The sequence below is a fragment of the Papio anubis genome, chromosome 16 (assembly GCF_008728515.1).
Source record: "Papio anubis isolate 15944 chromosome 16, Panubis1.0, whole genome shotgun sequence".
NCBI classification, from domain to species: Eukaryota; Metazoa; Chordata; class Mammalia; order Primates; family Cercopithecidae; genus Papio; species Papio anubis.
The window spans coordinates 9,415,692-9,440,629 of NC_044991.1; the positions used below are offsets into that span (position 1 = coordinate 9,415,692).

Below are 24,938 nucleotides of genomic sequence, written 5' to 3' on the forward strand. Positions count from 1 at the left end.
AGTGCTGGGATTACAGGTGTAAGCCACCACACCCGACCCATTTTGTTTTTAATTGGGATTATAGATCTTTGAAAAGTTGTTGTATAACCTGATATATTGAGAACATTTTACTCCAAGTAGTGGAAGAACACACAATCACCCATTATCCTACCAGCTAGAGAGAACTGCTGTAACATTTGGTTTCTATGTTTCTGGACCTTGTTTTATGCATATGTGTGCATGTGTGTTTATATGTGAATGCATACCGTTTTTAAAGAGTGATCAGACCAAATGCTTGAGTAACCTAATTTTTCACTTACTGCTATAACAGTTCTTTCCAAGTCAAAAACACCTGTGTCTTACATAGCAGTGCTGGTGTAACTATTTGTGTAACGTGCCACAGTGAACCTCTGTCCTCTTCTCTGTCTTCCTGTCTGTCTCTTTTGTTTGTTTGTTTGTTTTGTTTTGAGAGGGCAATGTCTTGCTCTGTCCGCCCAGCTGGAGTGCTCTGGCATGATCATGGCTCACTGCAGCCTCAACTTCTCAGGCTCAGCTGATCCTCTCACCTCAGCCTCCCAAGTAGCTGAGACTACAGGTGCATGCCACCATACCAGGCCTTTTTTTTTTTTTTTTTTCTCTTGAGACAGAGTCTTGCTCTGTTGCCCAGGCTGGAGTGCAGTGTTGTGATCTCGGCTCACTGCAACCTCTGCCTCCCAGGTTCAGGTGATTCTTCTGCCTCAACCTCCTGAGTAGCTGGGATTACAGGCACGTGCCATACGCCCAGCTAATTTTGGTATTTTTAGTAAAGATGGGGTTTCACTATGTTTGTCAGGCTGGTCTTGAACTCTTGACCTTGTGATTCGCCGCCTTGGCCTCCCAAAATGCTGGGATTACAGGCGTTTACCACCACGCCTGACTTTTTTTTTTTTTTTTTTTGAGTTGGAGTCTTGCTCTATCTCCCAGGCTGGAGGGCAGTGACACGATCTTGGCTCACTGCACCCTCCTCCTCCCAGGTTCAAGACATGCTCCTGCCTCAGCCTCCCAAGTAGTTGGGATTACAAACACCCACCAACACGCCCAGCTAATTTTTGTATTTTTAGTAGAGACAGTGTTTCACCATGTTGCCCAGGCTAGTCTTAAACTCCTGGGCTCAAGCAGTCCACCTGCCTTAGCCTCCCAAAGTACTGGAATTACAGGCGTGAGCCACTGCGCTGGGCCTTCTGTCTTCTCTTGATGGACATTTAGGTGGTTTGGAATGTTTCATCACAATAAAATAGTACAGTAGTGAGCAAACACCCCCCACATAAATCATTTAACAATGAAGGCCTTTGTGCCATCGTGCCTGCTGGCCCTCTGGCTTGGGTGCCGTTTCTCTGCTTGACCTGGTACACTGCCCATCTTTGGAGGCTCCACACACACCACCCACTTGGCAAAGTCTTCTTTGCTGTGAGCCGCCAGTTGCTCTTTTCCCTCGGCTCCCAAGCCCCTCTACATGCCTGATTTAAACACTCATTACAGACAAATCATCTGCATAGCTCTGTACTCTGGACCGTGAGCCTGTCTGATGAGCCAGGGCTCATCACACGGTAGGTGCACCATAAACTGTTGAGTGGCAAGGTGGTTGCCAACCTCTCTCCTACCTTAGCTGTTTGTGATTCCAAAAGCCTAAAGTTCTGCTCTTTGGTCCCTGGCAGCTAAAGATGTGATTAAAGAGATTGAAGACTTTGACAGCTTGGAGGCTCTGCGTCTGGAAGGCAACACAGTGGGCGTGGAAGCAGCCAGGGTCATCGCCAAGGCCTTAGAGAAGAAGTCGGAGTTGAAGGTGAGCAGAGTGGGGCGAACAGGCCCAGGCTGGTTTGAACAAGCTTCTGTTCACACTTCCACAACCCCTGCCTGTGTCCAGTCTCTTCCAGGCCCCTGCCTGTGTAGCTGTCCCCCAAGCAGCTCCTCTTCCTCTGGCCTCCCCAGAGCACACAGCATTGGCTAGGTAGTCAGCAGACCCTGAGAGGGTGTTAGGGGTGCAGGAGGATTATTGGAGTGACACCTGTGAAAGATAAAGTAGGGAGAGCCTTTTGCTCACAATGTAGATATGTCACATATGAGGTTGGAAGGTTGCAGAAATAACCAAGAGGAGCCTCTGACTGTGAGGCTGCTCTGACCGACCCACCCTTTGGGAGTTTCAGAGCAAAGACTGCCCATGAAAGGAGTCTCATGTTGGGCAGAAGTGGCCAGGCCTCAGCTCAAATGCTGCAGCGATAGGAAGGTGCTGTAGCCGGAGACTGCCAGCTCCCTACACTCCTCGCAACAGAGGCAAGTTCTCTTTTTTTGATTTTTGAGACGGAGTCTCACTCTGTCACCCAGGCTGCAGTTCAGTGGTACCATCTCGGCTCACTGCAACCTCTGCCTCCTGGGTTCAAGCGATTCTCCTGCTTCGGCCTCCCAAGTAGCTGGGATTACATACAGGCTCCCACCAGGACTCCGGCTAATTTTTTTGTATTTTTAGTAAAGATGGGGTTTCACTGTGTTAGCCAGGATGGTTTTGCTCTCCTGACCTTGTGATCTGCCCACCTCGGCCTCCCAAAGTGCTGGGATTATAGGCGTGAGCCACTGCTCCGGCCTTTTTTTTTTTTTTGATATGGAGTCTCACACTGTCACCCGGGCTGGTGTGTAGTGGTGCAATCTCGGCTCGCTGCAACCTCCGCCTCCCAGGTTCAAGTGATTCTCCTGCTTCAGCCTGCCAAGTAGCTAGGATTACATGTGCCCACCACCACGCTGAGCTAATTTTTTGTATTTTTAGTAGAGACAGGGTTTCACTTTGTTGACCAGGCTGGTCTCGAACTCCTGACCTTGTGATTTGTCTGCCTCGGCCTCCCAAAGTGCTAGGATTACAGGTGTGAGCCACCGCACCTGGCTGGCAAGTTCTCTTGAAGGTTAGATCCAAGTGGTGCCCTCCTTGGCCAACACAAAGGGCAAGTCAGATTATTCTAGCCCCGTGTTCCCCAAACGGGTTCCACTAAACACCAGTCTTTTGATACGCTCTGTGAGAAAAGCAAGAGTGTCATGTTCAAAGCTGGGTATTCCTCTCTCTTTGAAATCCCAAAATCATGAAGGAGAGAGACCAGAGTTCCAGAATGGCATTGTCTCTTCGTATGTGCAGGGCTAGGGTTGGGCTGGGCTCTTTTGCATGTCATTGCCTGCTCACAGCAACCAGGGAAGAGACTGGGTTGAGTCTCCATTTATTAGTCAAGGGAACTGAGGCTCAGAGGGGCTCATTAAATAGCCACGATCAGCCGGGCATGATGGCTCACAGCTGTAATCCCAGCACTCTGGGAGGCCAAGGCCCAGAAGTTCGAGACCAGCTTGGACAACATGGTGAAACCCCATCTCTACAAAAAGTACAAGGATGGTTAGCCCAGCATGGTGGTGTGCACCTATGGTCCCAGCTCCTTGGGAGGCTGAGATGGGAGGATTGCTTGAGCCTGGGAGGCAGTGGTTTCAGTGAGCCAAGATTGCACCACTACTCTCTAGCCTGAGTGGCAGAGCGAGACCCTGTCTCATAAAAAAAGAAAAAAGCCAGGCGTGGTGGGTCACGCATGTAATCCCAGCATTCTGGGAGGCCGAGGCAGGCAGATCATGAGGTCAAGAGATCAAGACCATCCTGGCCAACATGATGAAACCCCGTCTCTACTCAAGATACAAAAATTAACTGGGTGTGGTGGCATGTGCCTGTAGTCCCAGCTACTCGGGAGGCTGAGGCAGGAGAATCGCTCGAAACCGGGAGGCAGAGGTTGCAGTGAGCCAAGATCGCGCCACTGCACTCCAGCCTAGCGACAGAGCAAGACTCTGTCTCAAAAAAAAAGAAAAAAAAAAAATAGAGATGTGGCCAAGCCACACATCCACACTCCCGAGATCAGTGTTCTCTCTGTGGCCCCACTTTCTGCAGGAGAAGGAATACGGGGGTGGAGGCCATGAGAGGATTTGCCCCAGAAGGGCCTGCCTGCTAGTTTACAAAATGACACTGCATATTTGTTTCCTTAGGAAGGTCATGGTCAAGTTAACCACCAAGACAGTGATTGTTTCTGCTCTCCTGCCTGGGGCCTGTACTTTCCCTGAGCATAAGTTGGGATGTTTTCCAACCAAAGAACTCAGAACTCGGCCCTCCCCGAGACCTGTGAAGAACAGGAACGGAGGAGCCATGGGTCTGAAGGCTCCAGGACTTAGCAGGAGCTGAGCTTGCGTTCGGCACATGGGATCAACCCCTAACAGCACCACCTTTTTTTGCCGTATGTGGCCTTGCCCTGCATGCAGCTCTGAGGCTGGGCTCTTATGAAATAGGAGATAGAGCCCCTTCCTCCTTCCTCAGAGGTTGTCCTGGGAGAGCTTGGCTGGTAGGAGTGCTGCATGCACCTTCCCACCTGCTGCAGATGCAGTGGCTCGAGTAAATCACTGCACCCCACCTCCCAAGCCCTCCTCTGTGCAGGAAGCAGCCCAGGGCAGGGACAGGGTGGGAGCTACCCTTGATGGCCCAGTGTTCTGGGCCTAGTGCTGACGCCAGAGGTGTTCTCTCCCCTACTGTAGCAGTGTACAAGTGAGGAGTGAGGTCTTGACAGGCGAGAGAAGTGCAGCCCGGAGTCACACAACCAGGGGTAGGCTGAGGTGGTGTCAGCCCAATCTTTTTTTTTTTTTTTTTTAAGAGACGAGTTTCACGCCATTGCCCAGGCTGTAGTGCAGTGGCATGATCATAGCTCACTGCAGCCTTGAACTCCCAGGCTCAAGTGATCCTTCCGTCTCAGCCCCCTAAGTAGCTGGGACCATGTGTGTGCCACAATGTCCAGCTAATTTTTTTTCGTTTCTTTTCTTTACTTCTTATTATTTTTTTAATGATGGGGTCTTGCTCTGTTGCCCAGTCTGATCTTTTTTTTTTTTTTTTTTGGGCGGGGGTTTGCCCCTTTCCCCCGGCTTGGGTGCCGTTGGCCGGATCCCGGCTCCCTGCAGCCCCCGCCCCCGGGGTTTACGCCATTCTCCTGCCTCAGCCTCCCGAGTAGCTGGGACTACAGGCGCCCGCCACCTCGCCTGGCTAGTTTTTTGTATTTTTAGTAGAGACGAGGTTTCACCGTGTTAGCCAGGATGGTCTCGATCTCCTGACCTCGTGATCCGCCCGTCTCGGCCTCCCAAAGTGCTGGGATTACAGGCTTGAGCCACCGCGCCCGGCCGCCCAGTCTGATCTTGATCTCCTAGACTCAAGCAGTCTTCCCACTTTGGCCTTCCAAAGTGCTGGGATTATAAGCGTGAGCCAATGTGCCCAGCCCAAGCAAGCTCTTAACTGCTTTGCTGTTCACATGGGAGATCGTTAGGACCTAAAACCTCATTTCAGAGAGAGGATACCAGAGGCTGGAGAGGGGGAGTGATGGCTGGAGTCAGCCAAATCAGGATTAGAACCCAGGTGGTGTGCTCTAGAGGCCTGTGCTGACTGTTCAGCTCATCAGACTTGGGTTTGGGGAGCTTTGTTCGGAGTGACATGCCAGTATCTGTTGTGAGGGACTGTGGCGCTCGGGCTCTGACTGCCTGTTCCTGGCACTATGGACCTGCGTGCAGATGTAACTACTAAATAGATCTGGTGTAGAGCAGCCAGCTGAGGCCCACATGTGTTCATGGTCTGCCTTATTGGTGGATATGCGGATTTGTCTGCAAAAACCAGCTTCCTTAGTATGTAAGGTGGGAGTGGATCCCTTGATCCCAGGAGTCTGAGATACGCCTGGACAACATAGGGAGATTCCCAACTCTACAAAAGATACAAAAGTTAGCTGGGTGTGGTGGTACACACATGTAGTCCCAGCTACTTGGGAGGTTGAGGTGGGAGGATGGCTTGAGCCTGGGAGGTCGAGGCTGCAGTGAGCCGTGTTTGCACGGCTATGCTCCGGCCTGAGCAATAGAGTGAGACCCTGTCTCAAAAAATAAGGGAGGACTGGGCACGGTGGTTCTCATGCCTGTAATCCTAGCAGTTTGGGAGGCTGAGGCAGGTGGATCACCTGAGGTCAGGAGTTCGAGACTAGCCTGGCCAACATAGTAAAACCCCATCTCTACTAAAAAAAAAAAAAAAATACAAAAATTACTCTGGAGACAGAGGCAGGAGAATCACTTGAACTTGGGAGGTGAAGGTTGCAGAGAACCGAGGTCACACCATTGTACTCTTAGCCTGGGCGACAAGAGTAAAACTCTGTCTCAAAAAATAAATACATAGATAGATAAAATAGGCCAGGCGCGGTGGCTCATGCCTGTAATCCCAGCACTTTTGGAGACTGAGGTGGGTGGATCACCTGAGGTTGAGAGTTCAAGACCAGCTTGACCAATATGGCGAAACCCCATCTCTACTAAAAATACAAAAAATTAGCCGGGCGTGGTAGCAGGTGCCTGTAATCCTAGCTACTTGGGAGACTGAGGCAGGAGAATCAGTTTAACCCAGGAGGCAGAGGTTGCAGTGAGCCGAGAATGTGCCACTGCACTCCAGCCTGGGCGCGACAGGATGAGACTCTGTCTCAAAAATAAATAAATAAATAAATAAATAATAAAATAAGGGTAATGGAGGTATCCATCCATCCCCTTAAATATTTATCTTTATGCTAGGAACATTCAAATTATTCTCTGTTAGCTTTTTTTTTTTTTTTTTGAGACAGTCTTTCTATGTCGCACAGGCTGCTATGCAGTGGCGCAGTTTCAGCTCAGCACAACCTCTGCCTCCTGGGTTCCAGCGATTCTCATGCCTCAGCCTCTTGAGTAGCTGGGACTACAGGTGTGCGCCACCACGCCCGGCTAATTTTTATGCTTTTAGTAGAGATGGGGTTTTGGCATGTTGGCCAGGCTACTCTCGAACTCCTGACCTAAGGTGATCTGCTTGTCTCCGCCTCCCGAAGTGCTGGGATTATAGGTGTGAGCCACCGCTCCCGGCATCTTCTAGCTATTTTGAAATGTATAATAGATTAATGTAAACGATAGTTACTCTGTTGACCTATTTTTTTTTTTTTTTTTTGAGACGGAGTCTCGCTCTGTCGCCCAGGCTGGAGTGCAGTGGCCGGATCTCGGCTCACTGCAAGCTCCGCCTCCCGGGTTCACGCCATTCTCCTGCCTCAGCCTCCGGAGTAGCTGGGACTACAGGCGCCCGCCACCACGCCCGGCTAGTTTTTTGTATCTTTTAGTAGAGACGGGGTTTCATCGTGTTAGCCAGGATGGTCTCGATCTCCTGACCTCGTGATCCGCCCATCTCGGCCTCCCAAAGTGCTGGGATTACAGGCTTGAGCCACCGCGCCCGGCCTCTGTTGACCTATTGAACACTAGGTCTTATTTCTTCTAACTTTATACTTGTCTCCATTAATTAACCTTCAGCCTCCCCTCCCTCTAACCTTCCAGGCCTCTGGTAACTACCAATCTACTATCTTCATGAATTGCTTAATACTTTCTTTAAATCATACCAGGAGTGGTGTCACATGCCTGTAATTGCAGGTACTCTGGAGGCTAAGGTGGGAGGGTCGCTTGAGGCCACTAGGTCAGGGTTACAGTGAGCTATGATTGTGCCACTGCACTCCAGCCTAGGCGACAGAGTGAGAATCCATCTCTTAAAAAAAATGAAGAAAACAGCTAACTTTCATGTAATTTCAAAGCACTTCTATGAATGGAAAGCTGGCATTCCTTACAATAAAGGAAAGAAAATAGTGTTACTGAATTATTGTTTGATGCTGTTGCTATTTAATGACTCTGAGCCTAGGCCTGTTCTCCCTTTATTAAAAAGTCCCCATCACTATGCTCATTTTTGTATTTTTAGTAGAGATGGGGTTTCACTATATTGGCCAGGTTGGTCTGGAACTCCTGACCTCAAGTGATCTGCCCGCATTGGCCTCCCAAAGTGCTGGGATCACAGGCGTGAGCCACTGGCCCTCAACACGGAATTCTGTGTTGTTTACGTTCATGTTTCTCTGTCATCCATAACTATATTACACGTCCACGTAGAGGGTTGTATAAGTCAGGGATTTTCCTGACACTTCTGAGCCCCCAATAACCCTTGGATGCCTCTTGATTTGAGAACAGGACTCCAGGTCCCACCAACTACAGCCAGAATGGGTCCAGCTTTTCACAAACAAAGCTCAATTAAGTCTTGCGGGCTGGGTGCGGTGGCTCACACCTGTAATCCCAGCACTTTTGGAGGCCGAGGTGGGCAGATCACCTAAGGTCGGGAGTTTGAGACCAGCCTGACCAAAATGGAGAAACCTTGTCTCTACGAAAAATACAAAAGTTGCCAGGCATAGTGGCAGATGTCTGTAATCCCAGCTACTCCGGAGACACAGGCAGGAGAATTACTTGAACCCGGGAGGCGCAGGTTGTGGTCAGCCGAGATCGCGCCACTGCGCTCCAGCCTGGGCAACAAGAGCGAAACTCCATCTCAAAAAAAAAAAAAAGAAGTCTTGCGATGCTCAGGTAGTTCAAATCCACCAGGATGAGGCTTCACTGTAGGCCTTCCAGGGGCCTCTCCCACTAACTCTTGTCTTCTTTCCGCCACAGCGCTGCCACTGGAGCGACATGTTCACAGGGAGGCTGCGGACTGAGATCCCACCAGCCCTGGTAAGCAAATGAGCTGTTCCTCCCCTCCACACACAGGACCCTCTTTGGCAGTTCCCAGGGCTTTTCTCGAACTTTATTCTTTCTGGAGCCTAAGATAAGCCCTGTGGGTGATTGAGCTGCTGGAATGGAAGCCTGGCAAGCCCAGCATGTGCCCTGTGTTCTGACAGGAGGGGAGGGTGGGAGCATGGAGACTGACAGGGGAGGAACCCCAAGGGCGGGGACTTCGGGGAGGTGGGAGAGCTGAGACTACACACTCCTGGGTCCTCCTGAGCTGCGTGGTTTGGTTCACTGTGGATTTCACCCCAATACGATGCCCCGCCTTTCCCAGCAACCCCTTCCTGCACCTCACAGTCCTGCTCCTTCGTGACTTCTCTGCACACAGCCCATGTAGCCGTCCCCGTCTTTCTCTGGCTCCTCCCTTTCTCCACACCACTCTCTGCTTTGGTTTGCTGCCGCCGTGGGTGGCTTCCCATTTCCTCATTCCCAGGGCTCAGACTGACTTGCGTTGAGTTCCCGGTCTCTGAGTGCGTGTGTGCGGGTGTGTGGAAGGAAATAGAAAGGGGCAACACAGAAAGGCTTGCCTGGCCGAGGGAAGAGAGCAGGGCTGGCTGTCTCTTCAGGTCGGCAGCCTCTCGGTGTGTCTTCCTGGCACGGGGCTGCACACGGCAGGCCTTGAGGGTGCAGATTTCTGGTCAGTGATGAGTGCGCACACCAATGTTACTGAGCCCCTCACCCTGGTTGTGCCCAGCCTCTTTTTATGTTTTATTTTTAAAATTTTGTTTTATTTTATTTTTGAGACGGAGTCTCGCTCTGTCACCCAGGCTGGAGTGCAGTGGTGCGATCTCAGCTCACTGCAAGCTCCGCCTCCCAGGGTCACACAATTCTCCTGCCTCAGCCTCCCGAGTAGCTGGGACTACAGGCGCCCGCCACCTCGCCCGGCTAGTTTTTTGTATTTTTTAGTAGAGACAGGGTTTCACCGTGTTCGCCAGAATGGTCTTGATCTCCTGACCTCGTGATCCACCTGCCTCGGCCTCCCAAAGCGCTGGGATTACAGGCGTGAGCCACTGCGCCCGGCCTTTATTTTTTTTTAAAGACAGGGTCTTGCTATGTCACCCAGGCTGGTCTTGAACTCCTGGGCTCAAACATTCCTCCTACGTCAGCCTCCCAAGTAGCTGGGATTACAGGTGCGTGCCACTGCACCTGGCTTGTGAGGCTAGGATTTGGAATGTAGGTTAAGAAAATTCATTTCTGGCTGGGTGTGGTGGCTCCTGCCTATAATCCCAGCACTTTGGGAGGCCGAGGTGGGCAGATCACTTGAGGTCAGGAGTTTGATACCAGCCTGGCCAACATGGCAAAACCCTGTCTTTACTAAAAATACAAAAATTAGCTGGGCATGATGGCACCTGCCTGTGTTCCCAGCTACTTGGGAGGCTCAGGCGGGAGAATTGCTTGAACCCAGAAGGTGGAGGTTGCAGTGAGCCAAAATCATGCCACTGTACTCCAACCTGGGAGACAGAGCAAGACTACGTCTCAAAAAAAAAAAAAAAAGGAAATTCATTTCAGTGATTGTATATAAAAGAATTTCAAGTCAGGCCGGATGCAGTGGCTCACAACTGTAATCCCAGCACTTTGGGAGGCTGAGCGGAGGCAGATCACCTGAGGTCAGGAGTTAAAGACCAGCCTGGCCAACATGCTGAAACCCTGTGTCTACAAAAGTACAAAAATTAGCGGGGCATGATGGCAGGTGTGTGTAATCCCAGCTACTCAGGATGCTGAGGCAGAAGAATCACTTGAACCTGGGAGGTGAAGGTTACAGTGAGCTGAGATCGTGCCATTACATTGCAGCCTGGGCGAGAGAGAGCAAGAATCCATCTCAAAAAAAAAAAGAATTTCAAGTTAGAAAAGATGGTGAAGAAAACTCTCTTTCTGCCCCAGTCTCTGGCAGAGCCTCCTCTCTGACCATTTCTCCTGGTGGGATGAGGGAGTGTAGCTCTCTCCAGCCCAGGAGGTTTCCAGGAGAGCTCCAGATCCTCCTGCCAAAGCTGATCCTGGCCGTGGCTTGGAGATGGCCACCTCCATCTGCCAGTCACCACCAGAAACCCTGGAGGCATTTGTGGTCCCCCCTCCCTCCTCCCGCATGTCCAGGGAACCACTAGCTTTGGCATGTCCCCTGCTCCGTGAACAGGCAGCTTCTCTCCTGCACTTGTCACACTGGCCGGCAGGTCCCCTCTCTGTTGCCAGTGTTGCTGCCTCACACTCCCGGGAGGGCACTCCAGCCCATCTTCCTATGCATCTGCTCTCTTCGGGTCCGGGGATGTTACTTCCGTATCCCTCAGCCACCTCAAAGCCTAGTGCTCTCGGGCTGAGGCTCACAGTTCTTGGCCTGGCATTCAAGGCTCTTGCCTGATCTGAGCCCTCACTTCCCTTCCACCCAAAGCCCATGCCATGTTGTCTTCTGGAGTCTACCCACAGCTTGCCCCCAGGCTCACAGCCTGCTGCTTCATGCTTATGTCTCTCTGCTCCTGTTTTTCAGCTGCCTGGAGTCTTCTCATATTGACCAGCTGATTCTCATTCAGACTAAGCCCAAATGCCACCTCTTACAAGGAGCCTTCCCAGGCCACCCCATGCATACGCACACCCCACTTTCCAGCTGTTAGGAGCCCTTTGCAGAGTTTCCAGTCTTAAGAATACCGAGTGGCTCAAGCCTGTAATCCCAGCACTTTGGGAGGCCGAGACAGGCGGATCATGAGGTCAGGAGATCAAGACCATCCTGGCTAACCCGGTGAAACCCCGTCTCTACTAAAAAATACAAAAAAATAGCCGGGCGTGGTGGCGGGCGCCTGTAGTCCCAGCTACTCGGGAGGCTGAGGCAGGAGAATGGCGTAAACCCGGGAGGCGGAGCTTGCAGTGAGCTGAGATCCGGCCACTGCACTCCAGCCTGGGCAACAGAGCGAGACTCCGTCTCAAAAAAAAAAAAGAATACCGAAATGGTTTGTGTGCGTGCTGGTTCTGCACCAGCCGGGGTGTCCTTGGAAGGCAGAGCTGGGCCTGGCACAGAAGCAGCACCTGCTGGGTGTCTGTGAAACTGACACGAGCTTCCTCTGTGCCCAGATCTCACTAGGGGAAGGACTCATCACAGCTGGGGCCCAGCTGGTGGAGCTGGACTTAAGTGACAACGCGTTTGGGCCCGACGGTGTGCAAGGCTTCGAGGCCCTGCTCAAGAGCTCAGCCTGCTTCACCCTGCACGAACTCAAGCTCAACAACTGTGGCATGGGCATCGGTGGCGGCAAGGTGGGTGTGGCAGCCCTCTCCCCGCAGGGTCCCCTGGGCCATCCACATCCGTCTGATATATGTGCCCTGGCCCTTGGCCACCACCATCTGGGATGGTCAGCCGTTGTTTTCAAAAGAGAAAGGCCTCAAAGGCAGCAGCCTGTGGCTGGAGGGTAGAGGCATCCATGAGGGTGGGGTTGCCAAGCAACCATCCCAAGTTCTTGGGTTGGCTTGGCAACGCAGAGGGAGTGCCGCTGCATACCTGCTCCAGCCTGCTGGCTCTGCAAAACTCAGGGCTTGGGGCATCCCTACACTCACTGTACCCACAGAGCAGCTAGTAGAGCCTGGCACACAGGCGGAGGAGGGAGCCTGAAAAGAGGAGCGTCTGCTCAGGGAGGCACTGTCACAGCTCACCTTTATTCCTGGACAGGGCCTTGCCCCCAGGGTGGCGGGGGGCGTCCCCCAGGCAAGGTTAGTGTAGAGCTTCACGTTGGGCTAGTCAGTGTAGAGTGGAGCTTCTTTGCTTCCCAGAACCTGCATCAAGGGCAGCCTGCGTGTTACTCTCTTCCAACTCCATCCCAGTGCCTTTAGACCCAGGGTTGGAGAACGCTGAGTGCCAGGCTGCAACCCCTGCACACACTTTCTAATCAAAGGGAGAAAAGGGCACTGGGAACTAACAGCAGTTGGGGACATCTTATTTGAATATGCAATACTTTAACTTTTCCCACCCACACTCAAAGGTGGGTGGTGCCATCCCCATTTTTCCACATGACTCAGCATAAGCTTAGAGAGGTGGGTGGAGTGGATCACATAGCTAGTGCAGTGAGGCCCGTGGTGCCCCAGGCTGAGGAGCTGGAGTGGCCTACCCTGCAGAGGGTGCCTGTGGCCCTCGGCCTGATGTGAGGGTGAGCAGGGGCAGGCTCTGTGCCTGTGTTAGACAGCCCTCCCCCAAGTCCACTTGGGCAATAAGCTGTCCCTGTGTTAAGATATAAAAATGCGCCGGGCACAGTGGCGCAGTGGCTCATGCCTGTAATTCCAACACTTTGGGAGGCCAAGGCGGGTGGATCACCTGAGGTCAGGAGTTCGAGACCAGCCTGGCCAACATGGTGAAACTCTACTAAAAATACAAAAATTAGCTGGACGTGGTGGCAGGCACCTGTAGTCCCAGCTACTCAGGAGGCTGAGGCAGGAGAATTGATTGACCCAGGAGGTGGAGGTTGCAGTGAGCTGAGATGGTAGCACTGCACTCCAGCATAGGCAACAAGAGCGAAATTCCGTCTCAGAAAAATATATATATATAAAAAAATGTTTGCATCAGCACAGAAAGCAGGTGCGGCCCAACCTAGAATGAGTGGGATATGCTGGGAGAGCCAGAGACTCTATTCTAGCAAAATGCTTCAGTTTTCCTTCCATTACTTCCCTTCTCCCGTCCGGCAGTGTCTGGAAACTGAGGCTAAGGGAGCTTTCCTACTAGCCAGGGCTTGTCTGTCCTGTCCTGTACTTGCAGTGGGATGAGTTGGGGAATGAGTTTTGAACCCCAGGACCAGAGGGCTTCCTGGGCAGACAGGCCCACCGTGGAGTTTGATTAATGGTTCTCTGCGCCTCGGACCACTAATTTGATTAGGTCTCTGGTTCTTGGCCTTGCCTACCTGCGCCTCTTGGGAACTCAGACGCCGTAGTCTGGGTGTCTAACCAAAGCCTGCAGGTCCTTTGGCATCTTTTTCTTCTGGACAGTGTGTTTAGTGTGGTTTCTGTGCCATGCACCATGAGAATAAGAGGGCCCAGAGGAGTCAACGGGGCAAGAGGCGTGGCCCTGTGCTAGGGAACTCTCCATACCCAAGTTGGACTCCTTCAGGAGCTAAGGCCCTCACCATGTGGCCTCCAAGGAATCGGGGAGAATGGGGGTGACCTAGCAGTCAGCTGCTGCTGCTGAGGAGCTTCCTCAGAGGCTGGTCTTTGGCAGAAGTTTGATGCCTCTACCCTAAGTGTATACATGATCCACATCACCACCGTGGAGTCAGGCAGGTGCTGGCTCTTCTGTTCCTCAAGGACGGCTATGTGCAGTCTCATGCCAGGAGTTAGGCCAACCTACCCGCCATGTGTGGCTTTGCTAAATATTTGCTGGGTGACCTTGGCCGATTCACTCACCTCTCAGAGCCTCAGCTTCCTCATCTGTAAAGTACGGCCAATCCCACCTGCCTCCTCCCAGGCTAGTGTTGAGGTTGAAACGAGAAAATATGCCGAGGGTGCCCAGGCCCTAGCAGGTGCTCTGCAAACGTCAGGTGTTCCGTAAATCTCACTTCTCTCTTGGTGCACTCACTCATGATTCTTTTGTGTCGCATTTACTATGGGCTCTGATTCCCATCTGTCAGTCTCCGTTTTTCAGTGCTTTGCCTATTGGTGTAACCAGGGTAGAAGCTACTTCCTGGCACCACACCAGGGACAGGACAAGCTGGGTGTTAGGTTTTTACTGCCAACAGGCAAGCCCCTGCTGTGCCTGGCCAGCTTAGATACAGGCATGTATCAGACAGGTCCTTCTGGACCATGGACTTGGCAGCTGGCTCCCTTGGACATTGTGGTATGTGGAAGAGAAGCTGGAGGATTTGGGCTCTGGTCCAGAGTCCACCACTTGTTTATTGACCATAAGAAAGTTTCCGTTCCCCTTACCCTGAGTTTCTTCAGCTGGAAAACAGGAGTCATGATTTTCCCACCTAGCAGAGGGCCTTAGACAGTGAGGTAAGCTGACTAGGAAGTCCCTCCCCTGGACCTGGCTGAAAGTTCGTCCACTCCATGTGGTCTCTCCCTTTCCTCAGTCTCCGAAGTGAAGCTAGACCTCTCAGGCTGGTGTGACACAGCATTAAATGTAAAAACCTTTTGTAAACTGAAGTGCTGGGCACATGGAAGGTGTGACTATTGTGCTGTTAGCAGTCCTGTATCCCCCGGCCTGCACCGGTGGGTGGCGTGGGATGTTGAAGAGCAGTTCGGTGGCAGTGGCCGCCCCACTGGGAGAAGGGGCTCCTGCCCATGGCCTGGGCCCCTTACCTTTCCCCACAGATCCTGGCTGCAGCTCTGACCGAGTGTCACCGGAAATCCAGTGCCCAAGGCAAGCCTCTGGCCCTGAAGGTCTTCGTGGCTGGCAGAAACCGTCTGGAGAACGATGGTGCCACTGCCTTGGCAGAAGCTTTTAGGGTGAGTGGTTTCTGTCCATCCTGCCCCCGTGACCCTGAGGTGCACTTGGTGTAGTAGGCTGACAGTCCTAGATGCAAATCCCTGGCTGGCACTCAGCCGAGAGACCTGGGGCGTCACGTGCCCCCTCCAAGCCTGTTAGCCCATCTGAAAATTCCTGTCATGCATTTCTGGAAAGGTGTGTGACTGTTCCCTCAGGTAAGCCAGCAGCAGCCCCCTGCGGGGCTTCAGGCCAGGCAGGCCGCTCTGACCAAAGAGTGTCATCTGCCAGGCTCAGAAGTGGTGAAATGAGATGGCGGGAGTACTGACAGTAGCCTGGTCCAGCCCCTGGTGTGGGGCACAGAGAAGGAACATACCAGACTTCCCAAGACAGGGAGACAGGCAGGGGCATCCGCAGGGCTCAGGGGCCAGATGAGGTGCTCTCAGGTGACCCTGTCCCTGCTCTTCCACTCTCCTCTCCCCATCCCCCCAGGACATTGCTGAGTCCCCGACTGCGAGTGCCAGCAGAAGGCCACATTTGCCCCTAACAGGACTGAAAACTTTGGGGTCTGTCTCCCTCTTCTCTTTTTTTTTTTTTTTTTTGAGGCAGTCTCATTCTGTCACCTATGCTGGAGTGCAGTGGCACAATCTTGGCTCACTGCAGTCTCCGCCTCCCAGGTTCAAGCAGTTCTGCCTTAGCCTCCCGAGTAGCTGGAATTACAGGCACCCACCACCACACCCGGCTAATTTTTGTATTTTTATTAGAGACAGGGTTTTGCCATGTTGGCCAGGTGGTCTTGAACTCCTGACCTCAAGTGATCTGCCCACCTGGGTCTCCCAAAGTGCTGGGATTACAGGCATGAGCCACCACGCCCAACCCCTCTTCTCTTCATTTAAGTGTTTTCTTCACCAAACAGTATCCTAGGAGCATTGCTCGTACGGGCCGGAATGGCACCCACTGTCCTGCCTGCCCACAGAGCCTGCCTATAGACACCCCTTGCCTGCTTCAGTGCCAAGTGAACACCATAGAGATCTGCCTTGTGTCTCCCGCACCCCTGGCTGCAGGGGAGCCCCCGCTCCCTCCTCGAGCTGGAGGGCGCCTCGCGGCCATCCTTGGACCCCTCCCTGCCCTCAGCCTGCTGTCCTCAGTGCACTAGGAGTAGGTGTTGTGCTGTGGTTGTGTTGAGCCTTCATAGGTGTCCTCTGGTGGGCTTCGAATGGGAGTTCTTAATCCCCTCCAGTCTGTGGATAGAATTCGGGGGTCTGTGAACATGGATGAGGAAAAAATAACATCATTATTTATCGCCAACATAGCTAAAGTATGTAGTGTGACTTTTGATCATGAACGTAGACAGTAAACCTCACAGCATTAGAAAGGCCTGTGAATAACCCACATAACAAACAAGCACGTGTAGCCCCTGAACCAAACAAGCAATTTATTGAGACAGGGTCTCACCCTGTGGCCAGGCTGGAGTGCACCAGTAGCAATCTCGGCCCACTGCAGTTTCAGCTTCCCAGGCTCAAGTGATCCTCCCACCTCAGTCTTCCGATTAGCTGGGACTACAGGTGCACACCACCATGTTAATTTTTGTATTTTAGTAGAGATGGGGTTTCACCATGTTAACCAGACTGGTCTCAAACTCCTGACCTCAGGTGATCCACCCGCCTTGGCCTCCTAAAGTGCTGGGATTATAGGCATAAGCCACTGTGCCCAGCCTAAAATTTTTTAAAAAATAAATGACGGGTGCGGTGGCTCAAGCCTGTAATCCCAGCACTGTGGGAGGCTGAGACGGGCAGATCATGAGGTCAGGAGATCGACACCATTCTGGCTAACACAGTGAAACCTTGTCTCTACTAAAAATACAAATTAGCTGGGCATGGTGATAGGCACCTGTAGTCCCAGCTACTTGGGAGGCTGAGGCAGGAGAATGGTGTGAACCTGGGAGGCAGAGCTTGTAGTGAGCCAAGATCACACCACTGCACTCCAGCCTGGGCGACTGAGCGAGACACTCTCATAAATAAATAAATAAATAAAAAGAAAATCTTGTGACTTTATCCCCAGTGGAAATCACAGATATTTCATGTGAAGTTATAATCATTGCTGATATATAGAAATATTTCTCACTACATCAAAATTACAGTAATAGCGAACCCACCCCTAGATCTTATTTAGTGCATTAACAAGAAGTTTGTGGCTGGATGCGGTGGCTCACGCCTGTAATCCCACCACTTTGGGAGGCCAAGGCAGGTGGATCACGAGGTCAGGAGATCAAGACCATCCTGGTTAACACTGTGAAACCCCATCTCTACTAAAAATACAAAAGCAAAAAATTAGCCGGGCGTGGTGGCAGACACCTGTAGTCCGAGCTACTTGGGAGGCTGAGGCAGGAGAATGGCGTGAACCTGGGAGGCGGAGCTTTCAGTGAGCCGAGATTGCACCACTGCATTCCAGCCTGGGCGACAGAGCGAGACTCCATCTCAAAAAAGAAGAAGTTGTTTGTATATCACTACAGCACGTGTTTGGAGTTTTTTCCTAAATGTTTTGATAACTGTTCTGAGTTGATTTCCTTTGTAATTCTGTATAATTTATCTTAAAATTTTAAAAAACATTTTTCGCAGAGGGGACCCAGGGGCTTCACCAGACAGCCTGAAGGGTTCATGGCACAGAAAATATTAAGGAGGCCTGACCTGGAGTGTGCCTCAGTTGCCTTCCTGTGTTTATTTGTGGACCACCCGCTACCCCCATCGCCCCATGCTTCACTGAGCACCCGAGGACTGCGGAAGGCTCCTTGGCACAGTTATGCCAGGCCTACCCTCAGTCCTGGGTCACAGTGGAGACTGGGACATGGCCCTCTCCTCCAAAGCTCAGGGGCTGATGGGGTGCAGATGGAATATAGGCTTTGAATGTAGGCAGGGTGAGGACCGCCGTGATAGAGGAGGGACCAGGTGCTCCGGGAGCACAGAGGAAGAGCACTGGACCCTGCCTGGGGGAATCAGGAAGCCTTCCTGGGAGAGGAGATGACCAAAACAAGAGCCCTAGAACTCATATGAGTTAGCCTGTCAAGAAAGTGCTGACTGGCCGGGTGTGGTGGCTCACGCCCGTAATCCCAGCACTTTGAGAGGCCAAGGACGCTGGATCACCTGAGGTCAGGAGTTCAAGACCAGCCTGGCCAACATGGTGAAACCCCATCTCTACTAAACATACAAAATTAGGTATGGTGGTGCGTGCCTATAATCCCAGCTACTCAGGAGGCTGAGGCAGGAGAATCACTTGAACTCAGGAGGTGGAGGTTGCAGTGAGCCAAGATCATACCACTGCACTCCAGCCTGGGCGACAGAATGAGACTCCATCTCAAAAAAAGAAAAAAAATGAAAATAAAATAAGGAGACAGAATGTTCCAGGCAGAGAGAATGGGTATCAAAATGCCAGGCTGCGATAGGGCTGCGTGGCCCAGGGAAGACCCCCCTCATCCCCAGAGAAGGACACGCTATGTCGAAGGGGTTATGTTGTGTAGGTGGGTGGGGTAGGAGGGCCCCAAGAAAGAAAGGTCACATGGAGCTGTGTCATCTAGAGAAGGGCCGTGAGTGACTGCCCACCACAGCCAGGGTCCCCTCTGTGCAGAGGATACCAGACTGAGAACAAGAAATCGACCTACTGGATCTAGAGCTCTGTGACCCTGGGCAAGTCACTTTGCCTCTTTGATCCCTAGTCTTTTCTCTGGTGGAGATCCTATCCCAGGCAGTAGGACTCCCTCATGAGGTTGTGGAAAGAGTCAGATGCAGCCATGCCCCAGAATCCCACAGACGAGCTCCTGCCCTGTGCTGGCGGCAGCCCATTCCTATGCCTGCTGTGTGGAATTGCTCTCCCGCCTGCTGGATGTCACCTGGCACTCAGGGCCCCCTCCACTCTCTGCCTGCTCCTCACAGGTCATCGGGACCCTGGAGGAAGTCCACATGCCACAGAATGGGATCAACCACCCTGGTGTCACTGCTCTGGCCCAGGCTTTCGCCGTCAACCCCCTGCTGCGGGTCATCAACCTGAACGACAACACCTTCACCGAGAAGGGAGCCGTGGCCATGGCCGAGGTGAGGCGAGTGTGGCAGAGCCAGTTGCGACACGCAAGACAGAGGCTGGCGGCTGTCTTTCCAGGGAAGCCGGGCCTCCGTTTAGCAGGGACTGCTCTGTCCCCTGCCTGCCCCCTGGGTGTGTGCCCCATGGGTCCAGCTCTTTGAACACGTCCTAAACAGGGTTTCAGGTCACAAGGTAACCCGCACCCTCCTCGGGCAGCTCCGATCCTTCATGCCACCTTCTGAGCTGCCTCTGTGGCCCCCAGCGACTGGCGCTGGTTTGGTTCTCAGGCTGCTCCCCACATCTGTTTTCCTGGTTGATTTGTTCAGCAGCTGCTGTTTGTTTTGTTATTTATTACCACTTTTTGAGACAGAGTCTTACTGTTGCCCAGGCTGGTCTTGAACTTCTGGGCCCAAGTGATCCTCCCATCTCAACCTGAGTAGCTGGGATTACAGGTGCATGCCACTGTGCCCCGCCCAGCAGCTTTTTCTGAGCCCCCATATAGTGCTTGGCTTTGTACTAAGTGCAGGCCAACAGGGTTGAGCCAAAGACTCTGCCTTCAGGGAGACCCTAGCTCAAGGAGGGAAGGAAGCTGCCGGTGGTAACAGTGCCGGGCTTTGAACGCAGTGGCTTCTTGGTTGCCAGGGCCCCGTGGCCCCACAGAAGGCTAGTCCGGCTGCCTATGTGTTAGCAGAGATGTGTGCAGGTGTTGGGGAACACGCCAGAAGGAAGTTCAAATCACACTTAGGGCAGGCTTCCTGGAAGAGATCACATTTTGGCTAAATTGTATAGGATAATGGTTTTGTTTTTTGTTTTTTGTTTTTTTTGTGACGGAGTCTCGCTCTGTCGCCCAGGCTGGAGTGCAGTGGTGTGATCTTGGCTCACTGCAAGCTCCACCTCCCGGATTCATGCCATTCTCCTGCCTTAGCTTCCTGAGTAGCTGGGACTACAGGTGCCCGCCACCACACCTGGCTAATTCTTTGTATTTTAAGTAGAGACAGGGTTTCACCGTGTTAGCCAGGATGGTCTTGATCTCCTGACCTCGTGATCCACCCGCCTCAGCCTCCCATAGTGCTGGGATTACAGGCGTGAGCCACCGTGCCCGGCCATAGGACAAGTGGTCTTTTTCTAGAGAGAGGGTGGGTGATGGGTGTTTCAGGCAGAGGGATCAGCTTATGTGTGGAAGGCCCAGAGACTGGGGCAGGAGCCTTGCTCGGTTGGTCTCAGGAAGAGTTCTGGCCGTAACGTGGGGAGTAGGGTGGAGGAGGTTTGGCCAGGGACCCAGAGGCCTACAAGAAGACAGCAAAGCTAGTGACTTGCAGAGAAGGACAGTGTGTGGTGGCTGGTGTGGGATGTGACCGTGTGGGGCCCCCGGGGCTTGCTGAGGGCTGGCGTGTGGCCTGCACCCTCACTCTGGACCCTTACTTCCACCTTGCAGACCTTGAAGACCTTGCGGCAGGTGGAGGTGATCAATTTTGGGGACTGCCTCGTGCGCTCCAAGGGTGCCGTTGCCATTGCAGATGCCATCCGTGGCGGCCTGCCCAAGCTAAAGGTGCCAGCCTGGACGCCTGACGTCCTCCCTCTGGGGTCTGTGGGTGGTGGGGTGGCTGGGGGCGCAGGGGTCTGGTCTGAAGGCAGGCAGGCCTGCATCCATATCCCAGCTCCCCCACTTCGGGCTCTGTGATGCTGTGTGAGCCTGCACACCCCTCTGAGCCATGGTTTCTTCATTTCTAGAGTGGGAGGCAGGGGGTGGTGTACGTCACTGTCGTATAGTAAACACACTCAGTACGTGACTCATCGTTGGTTGCAGGGCATTATTTTTGTTGTTGGTGTTATTCTTCCTGCCCACTTTGCCCAATCCTGAGGACAGAGCCTGCCATATTCTCACTTGGGGAAACTGAGGCTTAGAGTAGAACCTGGTGTCCTGGCCTGGGTTTCTGCCTGCCTCCAACCCTTCCTCTTATTTTCAGGAGCTGAACTTGTCATTCTGTGAAATCAAGAGGGACGCTGCCCTGGCTGTTGCCGAGGCCATGGCAGACAAAACTGAGCTGGAGAAGCTGGACCTGAACGGTAGTCAGATGGGGGAGGCCTCTGCACAGGTCTGCTGGGCTGGCCCTGGCACCCCGGGCTGACTGCTCTTCCCTCCCCTTGAGCAGGCAACACCCTGGGAGAAGAAGGCTGTGAACAGCTTCAGGAGGTGCTGGAGGGCTTCAACATGGCCAAGGTGCTGGCGTCCCTCAGGTAGGGAACTCAGGGTGGGTGGCCCCAGAGATCGGGGTCAGGCCATTCCTTTCTTTCTTTTTCTTGAGACGGAGTCTTGCTCTGTTGCCCAGGCTAAAGTACAGTGGTGCGATCTCAGCTCACTGCAGCTTCCACCTCCTGGGTTCAAGCGATTCTCCTGCCTCGGCCTCCCAAGTAGCTGGGATTACAGGCACCCACCACCACACCTGGCCCCTTTATTTGTTTCTACTTGTATTTATTCAGAAATGTTGGTTGCACTCCTGTTATGTACCAGGTCATACACTAGGCATCAGGGCTATAAGGGTGGGACACTCAGGGTTTCTGTCTCATGATGGGGGAGACAGAATGAATTGTCCATTCAACAGAGGATCTCGTCCGGGCTAAGCGGGGCCACCCTGTAGAGTGGTGGAGTTGGGGAGGCCTCTGAAGGGGTGAGGCCAGATCTCATCCTGTTGTGGTAGGGCCTGGGAAGTGATGGGGGTGGGAGGTGGGGGTAGCCAGAAGGGGCTGCACTCAGTATTGTTCTTAAGATGCTGACTCTAGAAAGGAAGAGACTGTGGGGTCTGGGGAGTCTACCTGGAGGCGAAGGTGGGTGACCGGGGAGTGGCCATCTTGTGGATCCAAGTCCGGTTGGGCCATCAGCACCTGGCTCCCTGTACTCCTTTCATCTCCAAGTCAGCCTCATTCATGCGTCAGATACTCAGTCGTGTCTCCTCGGTGCTAGGCCCTGAGCTGAGGCTGGGAACTGGGGACTCCGAGGTGGCTGAACCTCACAGGTCCCACAGTCCCTCGGAAATGGACCAGCCTTCCTGTGGGGCAAGGACACCCCTACTCTTCTTCCTCCCCCACGCCTGTAGCTTCCTGAGGTCATGTGGATATGGGCGCCCCCTGCCCTGGCATCTCAACCTGCGCAGTGTTCCTGCCAAGCCCTGGGCTCTGGGTGTGACAAAGCTGTCTTCGTTTTCTGTCTCCCCATGAAACCTGGGGCTCCTCGAGGACAGAAACAAGATGTGATTCTTTTGTGTCCACAGCGTGGATTTCTCTGGTGATCTACCTACCCCTGCCCTGGGAGCAGGTGCTCCCACCCCACCAGGCTCTCTCCCGCCTGGCTGAGCTGAGGTCTCTGGGCTCATGGAGCCAGGTCTTACAGCCAACCTGGGCTGCTGGGTAGAGAGGATCTGCTTCAGCCAGCTCTTTCTGCAGTGACGATGAGGACGAGGAGGAGGAGGAAGGAGAAGAAGAAGAGGAAGCCGAAGAAGAGGAGGAGGAGGAAGAGGAGGAAGAGGAAGAAGAAGAAGAGGAGGAGGAAGAGGAGGACCCTCAGCAGGGAGGGCAGGGAGAGAAGTCAGCCACGCCCTCACAGAAGATTCTGGACCCTAACACTGGGGTGAGTTTCTATCATTTGCCACAATCAGAGCCCTGGTCCTGAGAACGTGAAATCCTGAGGTGCTTTCACAATGGGGTAGGGGGTGTGTCCTTAAGCACAGTAGCCACAAACATTTTTTTTTTATTGCATGATATTGAGTAAAAAAAAGAAAATGGTTCAGTGTAATGATAGTTACCTATATTTCTTTTTTTCTTTTTTTTTTTGAGATAGAGTCTCACTCTTGTCACCCAGGCTAGAGTGCAGTGGTGTGATCTCAGCTCACTGCAACCTCTGCCTCCTGGGTTCTAGCGATTCTCATGCCTCAGCCTCCCAAATAGCTGGGATTACAGGTGCTTGCCGCCTGGCCAATTTTTTTTTTTTTTTTTTTTTTTTTTTTTTTTGAGACAGCGTCTCGCTTTGTCGTCCAGGCTGGAGTGCAGTGGCGTGATCTCGGCTCACTGCAAGTTCTGCCTCCCAGGTTCACACCATTCTCCTGCCTCAGCCTCCTGAGTAGCTGGGACTACAGGCGCCCGCCACCATGCCCAGCTAATTTTTTATATTTTTAGTAGACATGGGGTTTCACCATGTTAGCCAGGATGGTCTTGATCTGACCTCGTGATCCGCCTGCCTCGGCCTCCCAAAGTGCTGGGATTACAGGTGTGAGTCACTGCACCCAGCCTCATCTGGCCAATTTTTGTATCTTTAGTAGAGCCGGGGTTTCGCCGTGTTGGCTAGGCTGGTCTTTGTTTTACTCCTGACCTCAGGTGATCCATCCGCCTCAACCTCCCAAAGTGCTGGGATTACAGGCGTTGAGCCACCGCGCCTGGCCATAATTACCTATATTTCTATTTATTCCAATATAAATGTCTATTTATAAGTAGCAGTGCTGCTGCATTACGTATATTATAAGATATGCGTAAGGATTTCTGAAAGAATAAACAAATAAGCATGAATAGAAATTCTAATTTTTTTTTTCCCACCCACCAGAAGATTGTCTTGGTGACCCTTAGGAACTGCTCCCCCATTCCTGGGATGGTGGCTGGGCCGTGACTTGGCTTGGGCACTTGGTGTCTGGCCTGGGGCTGGTGGCCTCAGGGCTGCCACACCTCCAGTTCATTCATTTGCATTCCCTGTCAGGTTCCTAAGTAAAAGCTCCTGGAGAACTTGGCTTTGGACAAGGACTCCCCACACTTACGCTGAATTGGGCTGCTTCTCTGGTTTACGGAAGCAGTTAAACAAATGGCTAGGTGCGCCTCAATTCGGGTTTTTCTCTGGGCACCTCTGGTGCTAGCAGGGCTTACCCAGGCTGGACTGTAGTTCTCCGGGGACCCACTTTGGCCCCCATGTGCCTCTGTAGTCGTTGCTGGGGCACTGTGTGTCATGATGAGGATCCTCTTGGTCGTATTTGTGAGTCTCAGGGAGGTGGCTTCCCCCTGACCCCAAAGGCTCCTGGAGCAAGAGCCATCCAGGGCCAGCATCTCTAGGTGATGTTGATAGATGGGAAATGCAGCTGAGTGGGAGGAGGAATTCTAGACTTTGAGCCTAGATGGGCTGGAGTGAAGGGTGGATGTGCCGGGTGTGGGGATGGGCACAGCTGGGTGGGGAGTCTGGGGTCCGGAATTCTCCAGAGCCTCTGTGCCTCCACTTCGCAGGAGCCAGCTCCCGTGCTGTCCTCCCCACCTCCTGCAGACGTCTCCACCTTCCTGGCTTTTCCCTCTCCAGAGAAGCTGCTGCGCCTGGGGCCCAAGAGCTCCATGTTAATAGCCCAGCAGGTAATAACCACACCTTGCCCCCCACCCTGTACTTGCCGTGGCTTCTGGAGCTGTTAGAGAAAAGGGACGAACAGCTCAGGGACCTGGGGGTGCGACACTGTCAGCTGGGGGCAGGGAGGCTTGGCCTGCCACTGTTAGAACACACACAAATGTCCAGGGTATTTATAAGCCTCCAGGGGTTGCAAATGTTCCCTCCTCACTCGGCCTACAGAAAGTGCAGCCCGCCAGTTCCCATGCTGACTGGGGTTAGGGAATTTCCTCAGGACTCTTGCATGTGCCCACCCACTCCTGGGCTTCTCTCTGCATGTTCTGTCAGCCCAGCTGCTTGGAGAACAGCTCTGTTGCCCGGGGCCCCTCTGGGAGTGGCGTGCCTGTTGCAGGATGGCGCCCTCACTCCAGCCTAACTTGTTGGCTGGCTCATTCATTCATTCAGAGGTGATCTTTGGGGCATCCATTTTCTGTCAGG

General features: G+C 52.9%; 1 protein-coding gene across 4 annotated transcripts in view; it reads left to right on the forward strand.

Moving 5' to 3' along the window:
* RANGAP1 (Ran GTPase activating protein 1) overlaps positions 1–24,938 on the forward strand; it is a 53,950-nt gene that overhangs the window by 22,849 nt on the left and 6,163 nt on the right. For all 4 annotated transcript variants that reach the window (XM_031656262.1, XM_031656261.1, XM_031656260.1 and 1 more), the window contains exons 3-12: positions 1,674–1,801; positions 8,530–8,589; positions 11,701–11,880; positions 14,914–15,048; positions 18,952–19,110; positions 20,532–20,645; positions 21,064–21,163; positions 21,250–21,334; positions 22,538–22,721; positions 24,353–24,472. In XM_031656262.1, the coding sequence (XP_031512122.1) occupies positions 1,674–1,801; positions 8,530–8,589; positions 11,701–11,880; positions 14,914–15,048; positions 18,952–19,110; positions 20,532–20,645; positions 21,064–21,163; positions 21,250–21,334; positions 22,538–22,721; positions 24,353–24,472 (1,265 nt within the window). The remainder of the gene's footprint in view (positions 1–1,673; positions 1,802–8,529; positions 8,590–11,700; positions 11,881–14,913; positions 15,049–18,951; positions 19,111–20,531; positions 20,646–21,063; positions 21,164–21,249; positions 21,335–22,537; positions 22,722–24,352; positions 24,473–24,938) is intronic.